The sequence below is a fragment of the Acinonyx jubatus genome, chromosome X, assembly GCF_027475565.1.
Source record: "Acinonyx jubatus isolate Ajub_Pintada_27869175 chromosome X, VMU_Ajub_asm_v1.0, whole genome shotgun sequence".
In the NCBI taxonomy this organism is placed as follows: Eukaryota; Metazoa; Chordata; class Mammalia; order Carnivora; family Felidae; genus Acinonyx; species Acinonyx jubatus.
Window position 1 is genome coordinate 93,644,378 of NC_069389.1, and position 24,786 is coordinate 93,669,163.

Genomic DNA, 24,786 nt, shown 5'->3' on the forward strand with positions numbered 1-24,786 from the left:
TCTTCTCTACTGGCAACAAACAATCAGAAATGGAAATCATGTATTAGGGCATCTTTATCGGTTGGTATGTGCTGTTACTTCAATATACGCTAAATAATAACAACAATGACAACATCTCATTTGAGAGCGTAGGATAAGAAGATACTAACGTAGACTGAAAGTCGTAAAGATACACACTCAACTGTGGAAGGATTAGAATACCTTACTGTATCCTACCTGTCCCGAGTACCGAAAAAGCTATTCCCAAGAAAAATCACACACTCATTTGTCTATTTTGGCGGCCATTTAGGAAACTGAAGTAAAGAAATTACAAGTTTCATTTTGATAAAAACTTCAAACATCTAGATTATGGGAGCTCTTCTTTAATCAAATAGATTATTTCACTTAGCATAAAACCCTCTAGGTCCATCCATGTTGTCACAAATGGCAAGACCTCAGCCTTTTTTATGGCTGAGTCATATTTCATTATATATATATATGTGTGTATGTATGTATATAGCCCACATCTTCTTTGTCCATTTATCTATTATGCTTCACTTGCTTATGTTAACAGCACATTTTTATTTTTAAATTTTTTTAAGTAAACTCTACCCCCAACAGGGGGCTTGAACTCACGACCCCAAGATCAAGAGTCCCATGCTCTACTCACTGAGCCAGTCAAGTGCCCTAGCAATACATTTTTAAGTTGTTTATTTTATGATCACAAAAGTTTAAAATAGGGTAGAGGTCATCAACACGACGTGATCAGCAACCCAAACATCTACCTTAGGATAAGCATTTCGGAAAGTGAGTCCACTGGAAGGCCACACCAGCTAATTTGTATAGGCTCTTGGGATAATTCATTTCTTTAACGTTGCACTATACAGATAATAGTCTGAGACTATAAAATGATCTTTCATTGGTTTCGCAACTAAAACTGGGTAGAGAAAATAATAAATAGATAAAAACGGAGAAAAATATAGAAAGAGCAGTCTGGTAGGTATCAATCTTAACCTGAGAAAATGTCAATTAGGAACCTAGACACCCAGAACCGGGAGGCAGTTTGAAACTCTGTAGGTCTGAGTAAGCACAGCCAACAGTCAAGAAATAATTTGTTGTGGGGCGCCTGGGTGGCTCAGTCAGTTGACTTCGGCTCGGGTCATGATCTCGCAGTTCGTGGGTTTGAGCCCCGCATCTGTCTCTCTGGTGTGAGCGCAGGACCTGCTTTGCATCCTCTGTCTCTCTCTCTCTCTCTCTCTCTCTCTCTCTCTCTCAAAAATAAATAAACATTTTTTTAAAAAAAGAAGTAAGTTGTTTCTACCTAGGTAAATATTCTACAATTAATACACACGGCCACTAGCTGAAACGTGGTACTACAGTTATGGCCTCCCTTGTCCTAACAAGGATGTGTCCAACTGGCAGTTGACAATTTTTTTTCTCTGTTTCGTTTGTTTGCTTTGTTTTTTTCCTAATTTTTCTAATTATGCCGGAAGACGTTCTACATAATTTTACTATTTCTATTAAGAATAAAACCTTTATGGGGCACCTGGGTGGCTCAGTCGGTTGAATGTCCAACTCTTGATTTTGGATCAGGTCATGATCTCACGGTCCCTGAGTTCGAGCCCCGCATCAGGCTCCACACTGACAGCGCGGAGCCTGCTTGGGATTCTCTCTCTCCAACCCTCCCCTGCTCACACTCCCTCTCTCTCTCTCTCTCTCAAAATATCCAAATAAACTTAAAAAAAGAAAGAATAAAATCTTTATGGGGCACCTGGCTAGCTCAATCTGAAGACCATGGGACTTTTTCTTTTCACTTTAGTGGACTTTTTATTACAAAGCTGTTAAGCATAAAGTGATATATCTTTTCTCTCTCTTTAGTTAACACAGGCAAATGTTCATTTAGTAATGTCACCTCAACCAGTTTATTGCTGACATTTATTAGCAAGTCAGGAGCTAATACTCTGAGGATATCTCACCCGTGCTTGACTTCTAGATCACTGTTTATCTCGGGGTTGTGAGTTCAAGCCTCATGTTGGGTGCAGAGATTACTTTTAAAAAAATCTTAAAAAAAAAAAAGAATAGAATCTTTGCTCTATCATTCACAACAAATTATCTGTCAGCCTTAGTTAATAAATGTTCTTATACTTAACCGTCAATGAAAACTTAGTATTGACAGACATTATGTTTAAAAAGATGATAGAGTTTAGAGCAAGATCAGAAGAAACTAATCATAAAAACAGATTATACAAACAAATTTACAGTCAGAAAACCTGTGTTCAAGCTCCCTGAGCTTCAGTTTCCCGATCTATAAAATGGAGACAATTCTGGGGTTTTCTGCCTCCCAATGTTGTTTGTTTTTAAAAAAAAATTTTTTTTAACGTTTTATTTATTTTTGAGACAGGGAGAGACAGAGCATGAACAGGGGAGGGTCAGAGAGAGGGAGACACAGAATCCGAAACAGGTTCCAGGCTCTGAGCTGTCAGCACAGAGCCCAACGCGGGGCTCGAACTCATGGACCGCGAGATCATGACCTGAGCCGAAGTCGGCCGCTTAACCGACTGAGCCACCCAGGCGCCCTCCCAATGTTGTTGAAAGCATCAATGAAGCAAGTATACACGAAAGTTATTATAACTGCCACTCAAATTCATTTATTCCACAAACAATACCAATAGTAGCAACGAAAAGCATGGAGTACTTTCTCTGTGCCAGCTAATGGGCTAGGCTCTTTGTATATATTATCTCTTTTAATGACAATAATAAATATAACAATAATAACGATGACGATGACGACGACGGGCACTTGTTAGACATTCACCAAGTACCCCAGCACTAGATCGTAGGCATACAGAAACAAGAAATTGGACCCTGGGAGTTGTGGATTGCACTGATAGGTCATATTAACGAGGACGCAGAGGAAGGAAGAGAAGCCACTAACTCTGCCTGGCTCACACGAACTCTAACTTCAAAAGGCATTTAAAGTAGCTGTCAGGGCAACAGGCCAATGGGAGGGACCGTTTTAAGAAGTCCCGCGCTGCAGGATTACCCACGGCATAACTGTAGTGGGAAGGACATGAGTTGAGGGCAAAACCAGAATTCCAGTTTTATTATGTACAATTTAAGATGGGGATCATTATGGGGTACCTGGGTGACTCAATCAGTTAAGCGTCCGACTTCAGCTCAGGTCATGATCTCGCAGTTCATGGGTTCGAGCCCCGCACCGGGCTCTGCGCTGACAGCTCGGAGCCTGGAGCCTGCTTCGGATTCTGTGTCTCCCTCTCTCTCTGCCCCTCCCCTGCTCATGTGCTCTCTCAAAAATAATAAACATTAAAAAAAAAAGATGGGGATCATTATGTGTAAGTAGGGGTTAACTAGAAACAAAAAGGAAAATACAGGCATTTCAGGAAGAGGAAATGGGTGCAAAGATCGAAGTGCGGAAAAATATATATGTTAAGGGAACAGTGACAAGTCCCAAGTCTCCCAGCGTTTGCCTTGACTATCTGTCCTGTGAACTCTACTAAGGTAAAGCAGAAACAAAGATCAGATGATTGAATGCATAAAGCATAGGGGATTGGCAAGGCAACTATGACAGAACAGAGGACTACAAAACCAAAGGGGTCCCTGGGTGGCTCGGTCGGTTGAGTATCTGACTCCTGATTTTGGCTCAGGTCATGATTTCACGGGTCGTGAGTTCGAGCCCCGCGTCGGGCTCTTCGCTGACAGTGTGGAGCCTGCTTGGGATTTCTCTCTGCCCCTTCCTGACTTGTTCTCTCTCTCTCTCTCTGTGCCCCACACCTCTCTGTCGCTCAAAAAATAAACTTAAAAAAAAAAAAAAAAAAGAAAGTTGCTGGGAGAAAATACTTGCAAATCATGTTCCCATAAGGGATTTGTATCTAGAATACATAAAGAACTCTCATGACTGAATAATAAGAAGATAAATAACCCAACTAAAAATGGGGCAAAGGACCTGAATGGGGTGGTTCTTCAAAGATGATACAGACACAAATGGCCACGAGCACAAACGAAAAGATGCTCAACATCACTGGCAATCAGGGAAGGACAAATCAAGACCCCGAGATTCCGCTTCACACCTACCAGCACGGCTAGAATCAAAAAGACAGAAAATTAGTGTTGGCAAGAATATGGAAAAATCGGAATCCTCATGCATTGTGGGTGGGAATGTAAAACGGAGTCTCCTGGGATTTGTTCAAGGGTCTAGGAATCCAAGTCTATTAGGTATGAAAATTCTTTAGGCACTTTCTTTGACAGCCTAGTTTGCTAGATAAAGCCTGTTTAATGGAGATGAGGAATCTGCAAGAGCTGATCCGGTCACCCACACGGATGCCTTGTTTGGCACACCCATCACTTGAGGTCAGCTACCTTTCCTCTGACACGTTCCGTTTGGCTCAAACGAGAGGGATGTTTGTTTTTAATTTTTTAATGTTTATTTTTGAGGGAGAAAGAGAGAGCGCACGCACACACCAGGGGTTGGAGAGGCAGAGAGAGGGGGGGACGGAGGATCCAAAGCAAGCTCTGTGCTGATAGCAGGGAGCCCAATGCGGGGCTTGAACTCAAGAACCGTGAGATCACGACCTGAGCCAAAGTCGGATACTCAACGGGCAAAGCCATCCAGGTGCCCCCAAATGAGTATTTATTATTACTTTAATTGGCGCATTTAATCCTCACATCCCCTACCCATATCACAGATAAGGAAACTGGCCCAGAGAGGAGAGAAGATTCCCGAAGTCACATAAATCAGCTGGCGGTACAATTAGGATTCCGGTTGGGGCCAAAACTCACACCTTTCCCACAAGAGTCTTCCAGGGGGTAAATCCTGCTGAGCGAGACTTCATGAACCGGCTTCTCCCCAGGGATCCCTTCCCCTGACAGCTACTTGGAAGGCCTTTTGGAGCTGAAGTTTGCAGGACTGCTAATTTTAAAACAATGATAGCATTTACACACGAAACACTTCTCTCACTTGACAACCACACGCCTAAGATCAGATATGGAAAAAAGTTCTCTGTCAGTGCTTGTAGGGAAAAAAATCTCCGATTGCGAGAACATCATTTTTAATTGACTTTGAAAGACAGCAAGGGTCCGCCAACAGCAGTAGAGGCCGGTAGTTCTCGGCCACCACGGAAAGTAGCATCATTACCACAAAAAAAGGCCAGTCGATGAAAGGTCACCTTTGCTCAATACAAAGTTTCTAGTTCCTTTCACGTCACTGTCCCTCCTGAACTAAAACGCCATATAGCTACGTGTCTAAGACTCAGCTCTACGTGTTTCGCCAACAACTTAATATATATTAACAAATATTAATAATTATATTGATTCATAAATATTAGTAATTATATTGATTCATAAATATAATAATAAACTATATATATATTAGGCAGGAGCAAAGGAGAGACTGTCTGCCAGCAATGGTATTTTGTAAATTACACAGGTGACACCCAAGAATATTTCCATTGTAAAAAAAATTAAACAGGGCCGGGATTGTACACGGCAGAAAGTATTAAGACAACATTCACCAGCCACCGTGATGCTTCCAGACCTTTGGCTGTGCATTTATGTTCATATATAGGTACACATATTGTCTATTTTTTCTACCAATAGATGGGATTATGTGATACATGTTGTCCTGTAACTTTCCGATTGATGATGATGATCTAGCTAACATACCACACAACTCACTCATTTATACTGTAGAATTCCGCCGTTTGGGGTACATTCAAGATAACACGTGCAACCGTATCCACAATTTTAGGATATTTTCGGCATCTCACAAAGAAACCCTGGGCCCCGTAGCACCCTCATAATCCTCACATTCTCTCCAACCCAAAGCAACCACTAGTCTACTTCCTGTCTCTGTGGATTTCCCTGTTCTGGCCACTTTGTATGAATGGAATCATATAAAAGACAGCTTTCGTGGCAAGCGTCTTTCTTTCTTAGCATAATGTGTTTAAGGTTCATCTCTGTTGTGTGTGTGTCAGTATCTTCTTTCCTATACATAGCCGAAGAATATTTCTTTTTTTTTCAATTTTTTTTTAATGTTTATTTATTTTTGACAGAGACAGAGACAGAATGCGAGTGGGTTGGGGCAGAGAGAGAGGGAGACATAGAATCCAAGCTGTTAGCACAGAGCCCGACGCGGGGCTTGAACTCACGAGCTGTGAGATCATGACCTGAGCCAAAGTCGGACGCTTAACCGACTGAGCCACCCAGGCGCCCCCATAGCCGAAGAATATTTCATCGTGTGCAGATGCCGCCTCTGTCCTGCCCCTTTTTTCATTTAACATATTCTTTCCATTCTTTTTTTTTTTTGGTAATGTTTTTAATGTTTCTTTTTGAGAGAGAGAGAGAGAGAGAGAGAGCACAAGTGGGGGAGGGACAGTGAGAGAGGGAGACACAGAATCCGAAGCAGGCTCCGGGCTCTGAGCTGTCAGCACAGAGCCCGATGGGGGGCTCGAACTCACAAACCACGAGATCGTGACCTGAGCTGAAGTCGGATGCTCAACCGACTGAGCCACCGAGGTGCCCCTATACTCTTTCCATTCTTACACACAGATTTACTTCACCCTCTTTGGTGACTTCAAAGTATTACATAGTTCTTATGCAACATAATTTCTGTAAGCATTTCCCTGTTGATGGATATATAAGCTACTCCACATGTCTTCCCATTAAAACAATAGCTTATCACCCCCCATATGATACGTAGGGAGAAAGGGAGAGGCCATCTTTCTTGGTGGAAGAAGGACCCTGTCTCTAGAATAGTCGTTCTAAAGGTATGTTCCTTGGCTCTGCAGCACCACCTGGGAAAGTGTTAAAAATACATGTATCTGAGTTTCTGATTTCAAAACGCTGGGGTAGGGCCCAGTGCTGTTTCCACAAGCCTTCCTCCTGGTGATTCTGACATGCTTGAGGACCACTGCCCTAAATCTGCATCACTGCACTAAAGTGCCTTCCATTATCTGGTTTAAAGGCCATTTGAAAAATTAGCAGGAGTTGGGGCACCTGTGTGGCTCAGTCGGTTAAACGTCTGACTTCGGCACAGGTCGTGACCTCCTAGTTTGTAAGTTCGAGCCCCGCGTCGGGCTCTGTGCGGACAGCTCGGAGCCTGGAGCCTGCTTTGCATTCTGTGTGTCTCTCTCTCTCTCTCTCCCCCTCCCCCCCCTCTCAAAAATAAATAAACAGTAAAAAAAACTTTTTTTTAATTAGCAGGAGCACGCACATTGGCTTTAACACATGACTAGGGGCATGGATACGGTGGGTGTATGCTGGAGGGGTGAGTGAGTTTCTTTTAATTTTCCTTTAGAGTGATTAACGTAACACAAAAAAAGTTCCTCTCAGATGTTTCCTATCTGCTTGACGCCTCCTTCTCTCTTCCCATAGCGTTGAATAACCAACAATGAAAGCCCGGATCTGGCATCAAGATGCCAGGAGATACAAGGCTTCCCCTTCCTGACCCTCACGTCTCTGCTGATGAGAGAGCCATGGGACGATAAACCGTAAAACGCAGCTCCCGTTCCAAACCAAAATATTGGAACATACGACGTCACCGAATCGCAGAGGGGAACTAGAGTGGAATTTCGAGATCTCCTGGTCAAGACGAGTTTTGGAGAGGAGACAGACGAAGCCCCGAAAAACGACGTGACACAACGAAGCCACACAGCAAGCCGAAAACTCGTCTCTTACTGTGCCATACACTCTACCGTCCACGAAACACTATACGCTAGATACAATGGTCCTTTGCCAGGAATACGCATGAAATTCACCTGGGGAGGGGCCCCTGGGTGGCTCCTCGGTTAAACGTCTGACTTCGGCTCAGGTCATGATCTCACGGTCCGTGAGTTCGAGCCCCGCCTCGGGCTCTGTGCTGACAGCTCAGAGCCTGGAGCCTGTTTCGGATTCTGTGTCTCCCTCTCTCTCTGCCCCTCCCCTGTTCGTGCTCTGTCTCTGTCTCAAAGATAAATAAACGTTAAAAAAAAATTAAAAAAAAAAAAGAAATTCACCTGGGGAGATGTCTTCGGAAAATACTGGTAGAAAGACTGCTTTTTTTTTCCCATCTCCCTAGAGGGAACACTGATATGATTTGATTATATCTAGAAAACACTGATGGACATCCAGTATTATATTGTTATTCTAATTCAGCAATGCCCTCAGAGGTCAAGGAGTGTCCACAATGGTCAAAAGTACTGGGACCGCTTATCCTTATGCTAATTAGCTCTACATTGCAGTTTCTTTCTTTCTTTTTTAATTTTCCTTTAATGTTTACTTATTTTGGGGAGAGACAGAGCATGAGCAGGGGAGGGGCAGAGACAGAGAGGGAGACACAGAATCCGAAGCAGGCTCCAGGCTCAGAGCTGTCAACACAGAGCTCCATGTGGGGCTCAAACTAGGGAACGGTGAGATCATGACGTGAGCCAAAGTCAGACACTTAAGCGACTAAGCCACCCAGGCGCCGCCCCCCCCTTTTTTTTTTTAACATTTATTCGTTTTTGAGAGACAGAGAGAGAGTGCGAACAGGGGAGAGGCAGAGAGAGAGAGACAAACACAGAATCCAAAGCAGGCTCCAGGTTCTGAGCTGTCCGCACAGAGCCCGAATCGGGGCTCGAACTCAGGAACGGCGGGATCGTGACCTGAGCCGAAGTCGGATGCTTGACCCACAGAGCCGCCAGGCGCCCCAACCACATCGCAGTCTGTGATATCTGGGTTTTTTTTTCTCTTGGCTTTCTATTGTATTTCCGTCCTGTCCTTTGGCACTTGTTATCTCTTACATCTATCAGTGTGTTTACGTCCGGCTGTCCTTATCTATACTCCCACACCTACTACTACTGTCAATGAGCTGAGACACCAATAGATATGATCTTCAGAACTATGATAACAAGGTGACAGTTAAAACAGGTCATGAGTGAGGAACCAGAAAATTTGGCGTAGGGCACTGTGATATTTATATTGGCTGAAACAAAATGGAAAGTCAATGTTCCCAGACCTAACATTCTTTGGGAAAGTGGCCGATAGCAAGACCTTCTTCATACAAACAAAACAAATAACGAACTCTGGGGCTTTTTTGTTTTGAACATCAGGAAGGTATGTAGTTTTCCACTCAAGGCTTCTTCTCTGAGGTCTGTTTGCTCTGTTTGCGATCACGAAACTCAATTGTTTAAGAGCAGTTGTAGGTTCGCGGCAAAAGAGAACGGAAAGCACAGAGAGTTCCCACAGGCACTCTGTCCACGCACATGCACGCCCCTCGGCCCCCACCACCACGTCACACGCCACAAGCATCCTGTGTGGTTTCTGGGGCCGCTTGAAAATCACCGAAGAGACCGCTCAGATTACCTGTAACACCACGGAACTGTGGGTGTTGCTGGTAAAGACGCGTGTGGTTCCTGACTTGGAACACTGCAGATGCGACGAGAGACCCATTTCGCTGCTTCCGAGGGACAATTTCATGTGCTGGTCTTCGTCCTCCACCAGAGATCTGAAGATTTTTATAAATCGGAAAGAGAGGCCAATTAAAAGGTGATAAAAAACTCACGATAAAGACCTCATTTAGGGAGACAATCAGTCACGAGGGCCAATCGCTTGACTCCGGAATAGGCTGCATTTTGTTTCGTCGCATTTGAGGCTGCTACGAAAATGACAGGTATTTGGAAAACGTTTTCGAGGTTGGAAAAGATAAATTGGAAGTGAGAAATCAACCTAAAGGCTGGTTCAAGACTATACTCACGGAGGGTTTTTGTGTTTTTAGTGCCGGAATAATTGCTTTTGGTATGGTGCTGTTGTGGTAGCAGCAACATCAAATTGTGTTATTCACAGTTAAAATTACTTTGGAATACCTAATTTTGGAAAGAGAAAAATAACAGCTATCATGTATTGAATAGTCACTATGCGTCATGTACTTGCCAAGAAATTTACACACATGACTTCGTATAATCCTTAAAACAATCCAAAGTTGGGGCGCCTGGGCGGCTCAGTCGGTTAAGCGTCCGACTTCGGCTCAGGTCATGAGCTCGCGGCCGTGAGTTCGAGCCCCGCGTCGGCCCTGTGCTGACAACTCGGAGCCTGAAGCCTGCTTCGGATTCTGGGTCTCCCTCTCTCTGCCCCTCCCCCGTTCATGCTCTGTCTCTCTCTGTCTCAAAAATCAATAAACGTTAAAAAAAATTAAAAAAAAAAACAATCCAAAGCAAGAGGTACTATTATTATTTCCTTTGTATTAGCGGTAGGGAAAAATGGGCTACAGAAAAGTTTAAATAAATTACCTAAGGTCACAAAATTATGAAAGTAGTTGGGTCAGGATTTGAATCTACATCTAGTATGATTCTAAACTCCGCAGACTTTGTTAATAAAAGTCAAAGATTAACTGATATATTAATACACTGCTTCCTCTTCTGTCATTAGTTGTGATTCTTTTTTGTAAATTTTTTTAATGTTTATTTTTGAGAGAGAGAGAGAGAGAGAGAGACAGAGCGTGAGCAGGGGAGGGGCAGAGAAAAAGGAAGACCCAGAATCTGAAGCAGGCTCCAGGCTCTGAGCTGTCAGCACAGAGCCCGACGCGGGGCTCGAACTCAAGAACCGCGAGATCATGACCCGAGCCCAAGTTGGTGCTTAACCGACCGAGCCACTCAGGAGCCCCCCCCGTGAGTTATAATTCCAATAAACCCCCAACTGAACAAAAATTTTATATGTGAATTAATTTCTTTTTCTAGCAGTATCTCTCATTCATCATTTGGGGATTATTTAGTTAAACAGCTACAGCCTAGTGGCATTTCCATCTTTTCCAAGAAATAAAAAGTGGGAATAATAAATGCAAACTATGCCCATGTACGTATTACGTTAATAATTTTTCAGGATCCATAAAAAGCACGGGGGGACCTGGCATTCAACAGGTCAGTTAGTTGGTTGTTTTTTTTTTTAATGTTTATTTATTTCTGAGGCAGAGCACGAGTGGGGGAGGAGCAGAGAAAGAGGGAGACAGACTTCGAAGCAGGCTCCAGGCTCTAAGCTGTTAGCACAGAGCCCGACGCGGGGCTCAAACTCACAAACCGTGAGATCACGACCTGAGCCGAAGTGGGACGCTCAACCGACTGAGCCCCCCAGGCGCCCCAGGTCAGTTAGTCTTCATAGAGAATATGCAAACTACTTAATAGGGAGCCCCAGGTAACACTAAAAATTGATTACCACAGTACCACCTTTTATTATCGTAGACTAAGCAGGCCTGCGTTTCCTTAGGTACACGATGCCAGAAGTGTCTCTGAATCATCTAAGAGCAGGGAGCCCATGGCTGTGAATGGGTTTGTACATTCACGATGCAGACTGCTAAAATGGACACCGGGGAAGGAGGAGGAAGAAAAGATTTGCAAGCCCTAGAACTCCGCGTTTGCTATTTACCTCTAACTTCCTACGTGTGGAATTGTTATTGTTTTTTTCTTTGTTAAGGTTTTCTTTTTAAGTACGCTCTGTACCCAGCATGGGGATCGAATCCCGCGGTCAAGAGTCGCGCGCTCCACCAGCTGAACCAGCCGGGCCTCCCAAATTATTTGTTTTTCTAACTCTGGCCTACCCGGTATCATGAAGATTTCACTTGTTCACTACCATGCCTATAATCTCAGTTGATCAGTCTGAACAAGAAAACAGTTTGAAGACTCTACCATATTAACAAAGATCCTGCTTTTTGAATGCTCACGTCAACCAAATGGTTTTAAATCCTATAACAATTAGCACAAGTTCTGGCCTCAAGGGTGACATCAATTCCTCTTAATGATATTAGAGCCATGGTATAACCAAAAATGAATAATATATGACCATGTTTTATTCAACTCTCATGGATATTTAATAAAGAGAATCATTTAAATAAGATTTCTACAAGCATAAAAGAAAATGAATATAGCTTTCTACTAATTTCAGAAATAGCCTTAAAAAGAATTAAATTATATACATGACATACAGCATGCACACAGTCCCACACCCTTTTAAACAGCTTTTGCAGGCAGACATTTAAAATGATAGAATCAATTGGAAAAGTGGGAAATAGACTGGTATCCCCTGACCGGAAAATTTCCATTCAGACAGAATTATTTTAATGAAACATCCAAGCAGCATGTTTTATTATTTTCCGTAACCCCTGCACAGAACGTGGCACTTGAGAAGTGCAACGTATGCCATCTGAATGAACACAGAATCTCATTTTTGTGGACATTGCTTTCTCATGCAGTGCCGTAAATGACCATCAATTATCATTTTTATAGAACCACAGATGTAAAAGGGACAGGAAGAAAGCTGAAGCCGCATTGTGCCCACGACATATCCTGGAAATCGCTTTTTTTAAGAAACTACAGATAACAACGCGTTTACCTGTCATTTGTGTCTAGCTCTTAAAGTTGAAAAGCAGGATGTGAAAATGCAGGCTTTTCTCGGCAAGATAATATGGTTGGCTTTCTAATTAATTCCTTCAAAAGCTGAAGAAGGCTTCACTAAAATCGTCCTCTTTATGACTTCTCATCAACATACTTTGACTTTTTACCATTCAGAACACTCCCTATTATTTCTGCATCACTAACAATACCTGCCATGTCCACCTTCTCAGCAGATTCGATATTCTCCTCTGTCTTCTTTTCATTAAGTTTACCGACTGGATGTGACGAGCATTGGTTTTCAACATGGCAAGGAGAGAAAACCTCTCAGCAAAGCCCAGGCCACAATTATATAAACCTATCCTTAAAGGAATGATTATCTGAGTAATTCCAAGAACAAAGAGCATTTTAAAAATCTTATTGTTGGGGAGTCTGGGTGGCTCAGTGGGTTAAGCGTCCGACTTCAGCTCAGGGCATGACCTTGCGGTTCCGGAGTTCGAGCCCCACGTCGGGCTCTGTGCTGACGGCTCAGAGCCTGGAGATTGTGTGTCTTCAGATTCCGTGTCTCCCTCTCTCTCTGCCCTCCCCCACTCGCACTCTGTCTCTCTCTCTCTCTCTCTCTCAGAAATAAATATTAAAAAAATTTTTTTGAATAAAAATCTTATTATTTAAGTCATATGGTTAAAAGCAATGTAAAGACCAGCGGTTCTCAGAAGGGGCTGGAGGGCCAAGGGGATTTTGTTTCTCTGCCCCCATGTTTGGCAATGTTAGGAGCCATTTTTCATCGTCGCAAGGGTGTGTGTCTGTTACCTTCATCTAGTGGGATGCAGCTAAACATCCCAGCAATGCACAGGGAAGTTCTCGACGGCAAAGATGTACCGAGGCAAAAATGTCAAGAGTGCCAAGACTGAGAAACCTGATATAGAGAGATTAACCTACTCAGGGAAATTTTTCTAAAGCAATTTCATGTTCTAAATTACTTCCCAGTCTGAGGGTTGCCTACACGAGGTTAATGCTGGCAGTAAGAAACACGGTGGCATTATTAATTACCGCTAATTCTTCCAAGGCTACCTAACAATAAAATACCTCTGCTTTCTTCCAGCCCCACAATTTGAACAATCAAGTGTTTACAGTAGATAAGTAGATAATGCTTTGGAGTTTTATAGGACAATTGTGCAGGAAAGCTTTTGTTCTATATAAATTCATGTGAGAATAATAATTTTCTAATTCTGCTTAAGACAACTGCTATTTAGATTCACTTGTACATGCTAACTCAGAATCAAGCAAATCCCAGGGGCGCCCGGGTGGCTCAGTCGGTTGAGCTCCGACTCTTGATTTCGGCTCAGGTCATGATCTCACGGTTCGTGAGTTTGAGCCCTGCATCGGGTTCATTGCTGCTGGTTGCGGAGCCTGCTTGGAAATCTCTCTCTCTCTCTCTCTCTCTCTCTCTCTCTCTCTCTCTCTCTCTCTCTTTCTCTCAAAATAAGTAAACAAACTTAAAGAAAAGAATCAAGCAAATCCTGCCTAAATAGTCCCATTTCGTCAACACTATAAAATTCTTCACCAGAGAGAGTATGGTCAGCAATTTTCTGTTCAAAACTCAAATCTGTTTCTCGTGTCTGTGTATTTGCTATCAAAGCCACTCCAGCCCACCCCACTGCCACCGGACAGATCTGGTTTTCTTGACAATGACCAACCACGGAGCACAAAAGCAATCTTTCACAGAGCGTGCACGAACCACTCAACCGTGCTTGTTCTATGAGAATAGCGACTTTTTCAAAGAGCGACAGGGTAGAGCCAGAAGCACTTGCCTGATGATTTTCCCGAAAGCATTGCAAAGGTGATCGACTTGAACATACACAAACTATGCTCTTTCTTTGCACTGCCACTTGAAGACAAAAGAAACAGAAGGTCCAAGCAACTGTCGTGCTAACAAGGTGATGCTAACATCATAATCTTGCCTAAAATCAATGACCATACTTTAAAAATCACCCCCAAGGGAAACGTGTGTCCATGTTAGGAGCACACAACTCATAGGGACCTCAGTGTGAATGGTTAATAGATGGAAAATGGTCAACCTCATTAGTATTCCAGAATATGCAAATTAAAGCAAAGATTCCGTCTTTCAACCTGTAAACTTAAATGAGAAATTGCTAGTGCAAACATGTATTAAGCCCCTGCTCCCTACGTGGCACTGTTCACTCAAGTGGAATTTTTAATTTTTTTTAAATTAAAAAAAAAATGTTTATTCTTGAGAGAGAGAGACAGAGAGAGAGAGAATCCAAAGCAGGCTCCAGGCTCCGAGCTGTCAGCACAGAGCCCCACGCGGGGCTCGAACCCACGAACCGTGAGATGACGATCTGAGCTGAAGTCAGAGGCTCAACGGACTGAGCCACCCAGGCGCTCCTGGAATTTTTAATTTTTTAAGAACCACCAAATGGACACTTTTTTCTTTTTTTATGGTGAACACCAGGACAATGAAAGATTGTGCATTACATGGCTGACCCGGTAGGGAGAATGTTCTGTGTCCATCTGGTTGAAACATGTTTGCTGCAGTGAATAGTTCTGTGGAGGTTATCAGGTTGGTAGACGTTCTATAAAGAACCCGTACTCTCAGGATTCACTACAGCAACTGGCTTTGTTGATATGCACTGTGAGTAAGGGAAGAGTGTTATTGCGTTATTTGGCTCCAAAGTGTCAAAAGGTCTTCTGACACTCTATGCCAAAAACAAGAAAACAAAAGACAAAAACCCACCAGAAATTCCCCCCAGTTCACTGGAGTGAGTACTCATATGTTTTAAAAATGAGGTATCAGCTTGATAAATGATGGAACGCACATCTCAGTTTCTTGCTTTCTATCACTGCAAGCACCAGGTCATGTTATGCAGAAAGCCAGGTGAGGTCAAATATCACTGAGAAGGAAGAGGCGACGTGTTGGTGCTCTTTGAAATTACTAGCACGAAAATACATGAAACATCTGACTTTTTGTGTGTGTGGAGATATCGTACGTGCCAACCCAAGCCCTGGCACGTTCACTTCCTGCACACGTCAAATGAAGACCTGCTCGTTAAAAGGGTGTGCGTGAAAGATGCTGGATTTGCAGGAAAAAAGTGCTGCCCAAGACTCTCCGAATCGTCGTCAAACTGTTCTCTGTACTTTCCTATGTTGTTTTTACTTATTTTTTTAAAGTTTATTTATTTATTTTGAGAGAGACAGAGACAACGCAAGTGGGGGAGGGGAAGAGAGAGAGAGAAAGAGAGAGAGAGAGAATCCCGAGCAGGCTCCACACAGAGCCCGATGCGGGGCTCGAACTCACGAAACTGTGAGATCATGACCCGAGCCGAAGTCGAGAGTCGGACACTTAACTTACGAAGCCACCCAGCCGCCCCTCCCATGTTGTTTTTAATTTCCGATGGGGAAAAAAATTTCTCAGAGAAAGTGACAAAGGTAGAAGTATCTGAATAACACCTTGAACTTTCCTCTATTCAGTTCCCAATTAGCTTCACAGCACTTCTTTTTGGTGGCCACGATTATATTACAAAGTGGCTAAAGCCAACAGTGTGTTTTATTTCCTTTTTCAAAAGATTTAATGTTTTTAAGTACTCTCTATACCCAGTGTGGGGCTCGAACTCACAACCCCAAGGCCAAGAGTTGCATGCTCTGCCGACTGAGTCAGCCAGGCAGCGCCCAACAATGTACTTGAATAACATGACTCCACTATAACAAAAGAATAGGGGGCTCTAAGTTAGCGTTAAAAGGATTACATGAAGACTGTAATTTCTCAGAGTCACGGTGCTACCATAACTGAAAGTCAGCACCCGTGGGTGAGCATGCAAGAACCAACAATAACAAAACAAAACACAAATAATACTTCAAAGAAGTACTCCCCCTCCATTTGTGTCTTCTGCTCTGAAACAGAGAAGGGTCTGCCGGCCTCAGCATTTGCTAAATGAAACATTTCTCCCGATAAAGTTGCACGGCAGGTGGGGGAGAAATGTAGCCACCTGTTCTCATACTCATTTGAAATTGAGTGCTAAATCTGTCAAGGTATTTCCTTCCACCCTTGAGAAATAAATTAAAAACTTAAGATGGGCAAAGTTGTTCCCCATTGATTTTTCTATAGATTCAAAGTATGCGCACCACATTGAACGCTAAAGATATTTATAACCATCCTACCTCACAAAAGTTACAGTCTTAACCATCCTTCATCACCCCTCCCGGGCAAAAGCTGAATGATACACACCACACACACACACACACACACACACACACACACACACACACTCAGCTTCCATTTAAAAAGAATGGGAAATTGTTTTTAAAAAATCAGAAAGAAAATTCCAATGTATGAAGTAAGGCAATACGTATACAATACGCCTGGTATTTTCAATTTAAAGAAGGAAAAACAAAACTTGAAAGCTTCAAATATTTTAAAGATACGTCCCAACTAAAATGTCATTTATAGCGTCATTACACAAAGAAATCATACATATCATAGCAACTTTTCTTAATAAGGCATAAATTAATAGCCGTTTAAGAAACTATGGAGAACGTATCGCTTACTGAGGTGCTTGCCTGAAAGAAATCATGCAAGATAAAGCTTTGGTTAGTTATTTCTAATTTTTAATGACATAAATGCAAGCACCTTATTGTCAACTCGCAATGGATTCACTAACGGAACTCTCTCGCAGGTACGATATAAAATAGAGGCTAATCTTCCCAAGGCTTTCTTTCCTGCTGCAGCAATACCAGAATCCACAGAAGAGAAACAGGGTTCAAGGTGACAGGGTCAGACGGCAAAATGATTTTCTAAAGTAACGAGGCTTCCCTATATGCCTGTGTCTGTCACGTTTAAAATAAAATCACATTAATAAATAGCCGATGTCGCTTTTAACATAGAAATAAGATCGTTTCTCCCGCACCTGCTGTGTACTCGGCATTGCACCAGCCACATTCTCTGAGCTACTTAATCCTCGGAACAATCCCATTTTAAAGACAGGAAACTGAAGCTCAAGAGGGTTTAAGGCTTCACCATGAGTCTGGCAAATTATGATTTGAACTTGAGTCTGATTCCAGAGCCCACGACGGTCCCATTACACCGAGCCCCCCCAAAATAAGTGAACACTAGAGAGTAGAGGCCCTGAAGCAATTGGCGTTTCGATGCTTCGTTTCTAAACACAAGGAAGATCTCAGAAAGACACATTCTGTCAACGGAAAGTAAGTTCTTGGTTGGATTAATTCAGTCGACAATCACCCACTTTGACCACCTCCGCTAAAACAATACCATTGCTAGAAATCTCTCATGCCCTTCTCCCAACACACATAGGGTAAGGAGGTAGCATATCTTAGTACGCAGCTCAGACCAAGTTTAGGGAGAACTTTACGATACTGATATCAACATTTAAAGGCACAGATTCTGAATTCCAGAGCTGCCCATCACTGTCACGGAAATAGCACTACAGCACAGATGAGGGAATTGGGCTAAACAAATGGAACAAATGATACCCCGTTAGAGAACTATGACAGGATGAAAGTTAGTTACCCGAACCATAAAACATGGGCACCAAATATCTCAATCCTGGCCCCGAGAAACTTCAAAACTAATGTTCGCTCCCTCTACCCACCGTATTGCCATACTTTTAAGTCTTTCTTCCTCTTTTAAAATTCACACACCAATTTAGCTACATCGAGCGTCAGGTATCTAGACCAGAAAATTCTTCCGTTTTGAAGCTTGAGCCGAGCTATTTCTCATTCTTTACTACTATTTCTCATTCTTTCTCTATTTCTCACTCTTTACGTTTCTTATTAATACTGTGATAAAAGATAGACAGATACATAGATACACACGCACACATACACACATACCTGAAGTAGAGATAAAAGAATGAATTCCCAAATGCTGATTCCATACCTACGATATATAAAGTAACTAGGTCAATGCTTCCTTGCCCTAAGAAGCCATAAGGAGGTAAGAGACGGTGGTATAGGGAGATGGGAGTGTGTAGGTGTGAGTTAGGGAAAACAGCATGCGTTCCCATCATTGTCAATAACCCCCTTCCCAGGCCACAGAGAAAATAGCAGTTATAATCCTCTGGCCACACATAAGCCTTCTGGAAGGGTGAGCCACCCTACAGCCAGCACCAGCCCCGCCACGGAGAAGTCTAGCTGTACCTGAGGCAGGGAGCAAGCCTTGTTCTTCTTCAATCCTCAAATGAAGAAACTGGCATGGGAGCTCCGATACCCCGGCCAACTTTCTTTAAAGGACTTCTTGCTTTGGCTCCCAGGAGATTGGCTAACCAAGGTGTCGTTTTTACTTCTATTATCTGGAGCTCACCAACTTTGAAATTTGACTGTTGAGCTATGATGCATTTCAACAGGAGAGCGTGTGATTAAAGAATTGGGCTTACGCCTGCCTAAAATTTCAGTTTATTAAATATTCAAACATCCAAGTTATCCAATTTTTGAGTTTATTATAAAGGCTGATTCCACAAACTCAAAACCAATTAGAAATCACTGAGACAAGTCTCTTTGGGAAGAGGAGAATCATTAATCAAGCGGTAAAAATCCTATCCTTGTCTGAATTTCCTAGTTATATTGAACTTCGTAAAGTCAATAATTCATGACCGGATCTTAAGGGAATGTTTATTTCTCTTTTAAAATGAAACATGACAAAAAAACCAAAGAGTAATAAGACTTTTAAACTTACAAAGTAATAGCCAATTGCATTCCATGTTTTAAAAAAAATTTTTTTTAAATGTTTATTTATTTTTGAGACAGAGACAGAGCATGAGCATGGGAGGGGCGGAGAGAGCACGAGGCACAGAATCTGAAGCAGCTCCAGTCTCTGAGCTGTCATCACAGAGCCTGACGCTGGGCTCGAACTCACGGACCATGAGATCATGACCTGAGCCGAAGTCGGAAGGCTAGCCGACGTGAGCCACCCAGGCACCCCGCATTCCATGTTTTAAGAAGTATTAGTGACGGCCGAGTCCCACTGCCTTTATGTCTTCAAAGCGTGTAATAAATGTAACAAATCTCAACCTTGATTTTGCAATGACTTACAGGCATCTCTAATTATGTCAATGAATGTGGTAAAAAAATTCACTATTGAATCGATCACGTTTCAATATAACATGTTTAATGTGATGTAACCAAATTGGGGCGCCTGGGTGGCTCAGTCGGTTAAGCGTCCGACTTCAGCTCAGGTCATGATCTCACAGTTCGTGAGTTCCAGCCCCACGTCCAGCTCTGTGCCGACAGCACGGAGCCTGGAGCCCACTATGAGTTCTGTGTTTCTCCCTCTCTCTCTGCCCCTTCCCTGCCCCTGCTCACACTCTGTCTCACTCTCTCTCCCTCTCAAAAATAAACATCAAAAAAAAAATTTTTTAATATGATGTGACCAAATCAATGTTTTACTATGGCAGCCAGTATGTTTCAAAGAGGGGAAGGTAACACAAAAAAATATATGCGCATCACAGGACAGACTCTCAACCCGACAAATCTGGGAATCACACTTAGCTACTTCTCTCAAACTCATCTCAGATAAGGAGCCAATGGAAGCAAAGGGTCAAATTTACATAACATTTCAGATTAAAATGCTTTCCATTTTGTACGCATCTGCGTCACCATTAAGGTGGGTTTTGTCCATAAAATTGTGTTAGAAGAAGACTTTAAGTTATCCCTCTTATACCACGCTTACATAACCATTGCGTGCCTTCATTTCTCAAGTCGTCAGGAGATGCAAACAATATTTACAGCCCCTTTATTTACAGCCCACCCACCTATCGACACATTCAAGTGTCATATTCTAAGTAAAAATGCAGGGTTTTTATTAATTAAAAAAAATTTTTTTTTTAACGTTTATTTATTTTTGAGACAGAGAGAGACAGAGCATGAATGGGGGAGGGGCAGAGAGAGAGGGAGACGCAGAATCAGAAGCAGGCTCCAGGCTCCGAGCCATCAGCCCAGAGCCCGACGCGGGGCTCGAACTCATGGACCGTGAGATCGTGACCTGAGCTGAAGTCGGACGCTTAGCCGACTGAGCCACCCAGGCGCCCCGCAGGGTTTTTTTTTTTTTTTTTAAAGTTTATTTGTTTTGAGAGACAGAGAGAGAGAGAGAGAGAGAGAGAGAGAGACAGCGTGAGTGGGGGGAGGGGCGGAGTGAGAGGAGGCAGAGAATCCTAAGCAGGCTCTATGCTGCCAGCAGAGCCCGATGTGGGATTTGAACTCACAGAACCATCAGTTCATAACCTGAGCCGAAACAAAGAGTTGGACGTTTAACCGACAGAGCCACCCAGGCGCCCCCCCCACCACCACCAAAACTGCAGTTTTTAACCTCAGAAATGGCTTTTGATTTGTCTCCTCAAATACCATCAAGATCCACCATCTTACTACACTCCTAGAAAACTTTTAACAAGATGACGATGATGTTTGGTTCCACATCACGACACTATTCCAAGATCTAGCTACAGGCAGCTATGGTGATGTGAGTAACGAAAAATGCTCCCCAAAAATATTTGTGTGAGTCTTTGTCCACAGCACGGTAGCACGGAGGAAGGACTCCTTTAGGGAAAGGGTTTATGTACCATGACTGTATTTCTTTACCTAAAATATTAAATATTCTTTTTTTTCCTGTTTTTGATTATTTTTGACAGAGAGAGAGCGAGCGAGCAAGTGTGAGTGGGGGAGGGGCAGAGAGGAGGAGACGCAGAATGTGAAGCCGGCTCCAGGCTCCGAGCTGTCAGCACAGAGTCCGATGCGGGGCTTGAACCGTGAGATCATGACCTGAGCCAAAGTCAGACGCTTAACCGACTGAGCCACCCAGGTGCACCTAAAAGTATTAAATATTCTTCATAAAACTGGTAATGATTTCCCACCAGGCAGACTGTTTTTTGGTTTTTGTTTTTGGGTTTTTTTTTTTTTTTGGAGGGAGTAGACGCAAAATAAAATTCATTAGGCATTTTGCCAGTTTGGGGACAAGGTAATTTCTTTTTAGGAAAATTACGGCTTCTGGCTTAAACAGAGTATATGTTCTCGCATGGAATTGCAAAAGGGTAGACGCACACCATATCATTGAAACAGTATGACACAGTGGGTGTCAAGCATTCACATTTGCCAGCCACTTAAGTGGGAACTTTAATTAATTTATTTTTAAAATACTTATTTTGAGAGAGAGCAAGAGCGTGAGCAGGGGAGGGGCAGAGAGAGAGAGAGAGAGAGAGAGAGAGAGAGAGAGAGAGAGAGAGAATCCCAAGCAGGCTCCACACTGTCAGAGCACAGCCTGACTCGGGGCTCAATCCCACTAACTGTGAGATCATGACCTGGGCCAATATTAAGGGTTGGACACCCGATCGACTGAGCCACCCACGTGCCCTTAAGTGGGAATTTTAAATAGAAGATCATTGGAGCATCTTCGGACCGTGTGTACGTGTTTTGTAGAAGCTAGCTATGAACTGTGAAGGAATAATGAGGTACTACCTTGATGTGTTCGAGGCAGGAAAGAGGGATATTAAGCAAGAACCGACAAGCTTTCCTCTCTTTTCCTTCCTACGCTCTTTTAAAGCAGTGTTTCACATCCCACCTTCTAATTTCCGACTCTCAGATGCAGGTGACAAGGAGACGGAGGAGAGTCACCAGGGAGGTGAGGATGGCACAGAGTCAAGGTGTTAAAAATCTGCCCAGGTGGAAAATGCTATTCTAAATGCTACGTCCTTCACTCACCCCATCTACACCAGGTACTTCTTAAAGCAATACGTCATTTTAAATCTCCCAAAACTAATCTTTTCACAGATCCCACTTTAAGGAAAAAACTGGGTTCTTTAAAGGTACTCTCAATGGAAACAACTTTGACTCCACACCTCTGAAAGATTTGATTTGATTACAGGTGTTATGTTTTAAGCAATCTCAACCCCCTACGTGGGGCTCGAGCTCACAACCCTGAGATCAAGGGTCGCACAGTCCACCCACTGAGCCGGCCAGGCGCCCCATACTCTACAGTTCCTGATGATCATTTCCGGAAGCCTGCTCAGACAGAAGAAAGTTCAGCAATCTAAGTGTCATGCATTCAAGAGAGCCACAGATGGGGCATTTTGGATTCTAGAAGGCAATCGTTATCATCAAAATATTTCAGTCATCTTTGACTCCCGCGGCTTCCCAATCTCCCGCGTCTAGTCAACAAACTACCACTTGTCTCCACGGTCACTGCCCGTACACCACACTTCCGGTATCTGTTACTTCTTACTTGGATTTGGTGATTCATGTAAATTACGTATTTGTTACAGCACAGCTACTTCACATACAGTGACTGTATTTAGAACTCTGAAAGTCACTTCCTTGCTCAAAAGTCTTCAATGACTCCTCACCGCTTCCTGAACAAAAACCAAATCCCACACTCGGGTTCCAAGCTTCTTGGATCAGCTCTCCTTAACCTATTGCACATTCCAGAAAATAATTCAAAATAACTATGTATCCAACACATAGAAGATACATGAAAAACCCAAATCTATTCACAAACTATCAACCGTTTTGTTTTAGAGCGTGTTGTCTGCGGACACAGTAACGGCTATGCCCTTTTGCTATTGTTAACCAAGTAATGTGTAGAAACCATGTAGTTTAAACTCTTTGGTTTATTTTTTAAAATGTTCATTCCGGTATAGTTACCATACAGGGTTATATTAGTTTCAGCTGTACATTATAGCAATTCAGTGTTCATCAAGATAAGTGTACTCTTAATCCCTTTCATCTCCCCCCACCCCCACCTCCCCTCTGGTCACCATCTGTTTGTTCTCTACAGTGAAGAGTCTGTTTCTTGGTTTCTCTCTCTCTCTTTTTTCCCCTTCATTTGTTTTGTTTCTTAAATTCCACATGAGTGAAATCATATGGCATTTGTCTTTCTCTGATTTATATTGTTTAGCATTATACTCTCTAGACCCATTGATGTTGCTGTAACTGGCAAGATTTCATTCTTTTTTTATGGTTGAGTAATATTCCTCTGTGTGTGTGTGTGTGTGTGTGTGTGTGTGTGTGTGTGTGTGTGTATACCACATCTTGTTTATCCATTCATCTACTGATGGACACTCGGGCTGCTTCCATAATTTGGCTATTGTAAATAGTGCTGCAATAAACATAGGGGTGCACATATCCCTTTGATTTGGTGTTTTCATTTTTTGGGGTAGATACCCACTGAAGCGATTACTGGATCATAAGGTGGTTCTACTGTTCATTTTTAGAAGAACCTCCATACTGTTCTCCACAGTGGCCGCACTAGTTTGCATTCCTAGCAATAGTGCACGAGGATTCCTTTTTCTCCACATCCTCACCAACACTTGTTGCTTCTTGTGTTTCTAAGTTTAGCCATTCTGACAGGTGTGAGGTGATATCTCACTGTGGTTTTGATTTGCATTTGCCTGATGATGAGTGATGTTGAGCATCTTTTCATGTGTTTGTCGGCCATCTGGATGTCTTCTTTGGAGAAATGTCTGTTCATGTCTTCTGCTCATTTTTTAATTGGACTGTGTTTTTTCATTGTTGACTTGTGTAAGTTGTTTATATATTTTGAATACTAACCCTTTATCAGATATGTCATTTGCAAATATCTTATCCCATTCACTTCGTCGTCTTTTAGTTTTGTTGTTTCCTTCACACTGCAGAAGCTTTTTATTTTGATGTAATCCCAATAGTTTATTTTTGCTTGTGTTTCCCTTGCCTCAGGAGACATACCTAGAATATTTTTAATAGAAGGAAAATTTTACTTAATTTAAATCTAATATTTGCTAAACCTCTGCAATTAGGTTGAAGTCCTTTCAAGTATCAAACAAGATCATAAGCAAACGTGGATGATTTTTAGTACTAATTTTAAATTCACGTCTCCTAAACCCTAGTCAGACTTCATTTTCTCTCACTCTGTCATTCCTTTTTTCCAATTACACACACAAAACACATCATCATTTCAGTGCAAACATGCTAGCTTCAGAACATAAATTTCTCTAAAATAGTTTTTCCCATTATGGTAAAGGATACTTGCAAATAAGTCAAATAACTCCTAACTTTCAGAGTAGTTGCCGTCTTGGAACAGATTATAATCTTATTTTCTTTATCAAATTACTCTTTGATGAACCATGACTAAAGTATTCTGGTCATTGGTAAATTGCTTCTACTAAAATAACTTTCGGTCTGTGTCAGCATCATGGTATTTATCAGCAAGCCAGAAACGGAATCAGAATCCAAACTAATTTGGATTAGTTTTTTTTCATAGGAAAGATAGGCATAACTTACTCTCTAACGAGACTGTGATGTATTAGATTAGCGCATATATCCGATGAAGAAATTCACACTCTTAAGTGAAATGATCTGCACAAGGCAACCAACCTAAAAACTAGTTTCCATAACTTCATTTATCCACTCAACATTTACTGAACACCTTCTATATGCCAGACACTGCACTAGGAGATAAGTAAAC

General features: G+C 42.5%; 1 protein-coding gene across 10 annotated transcripts in view; it reads right to left on the bottom strand.

Moving 5' to 3' along the window:
* The window catches only part of KLHL13 (kelch like family member 13), a 200,252-nt gene that overhangs the window by 33,543 nt on the left and 141,923 nt on the right, over positions 1 to 24,786 (bottom strand). For 8 of the 10 annotated variants that reach the window (XM_027054377.2, XM_027054374.2, XM_053201588.1 and 5 more), the window contains one exon: positions 9,316 to 9,457. The exons of 1 other annotated variant lie outside the window; for it this stretch is intronic. In XM_027054377.2, the coding sequence (XP_026910178.1) occupies positions 9,316 to 9,429 (114 nt within the window). In that variant the 5' untranslated portion in view covers positions 9,430 to 9,457. Of the gene's footprint in view, positions 1 to 9,315; positions 9,458 to 9,706; positions 9,816 to 24,786 lie in introns of all 10 variants that reach the window. One more of the 10 variants, XM_053201589.1, reaches the window with a different exon arrangement.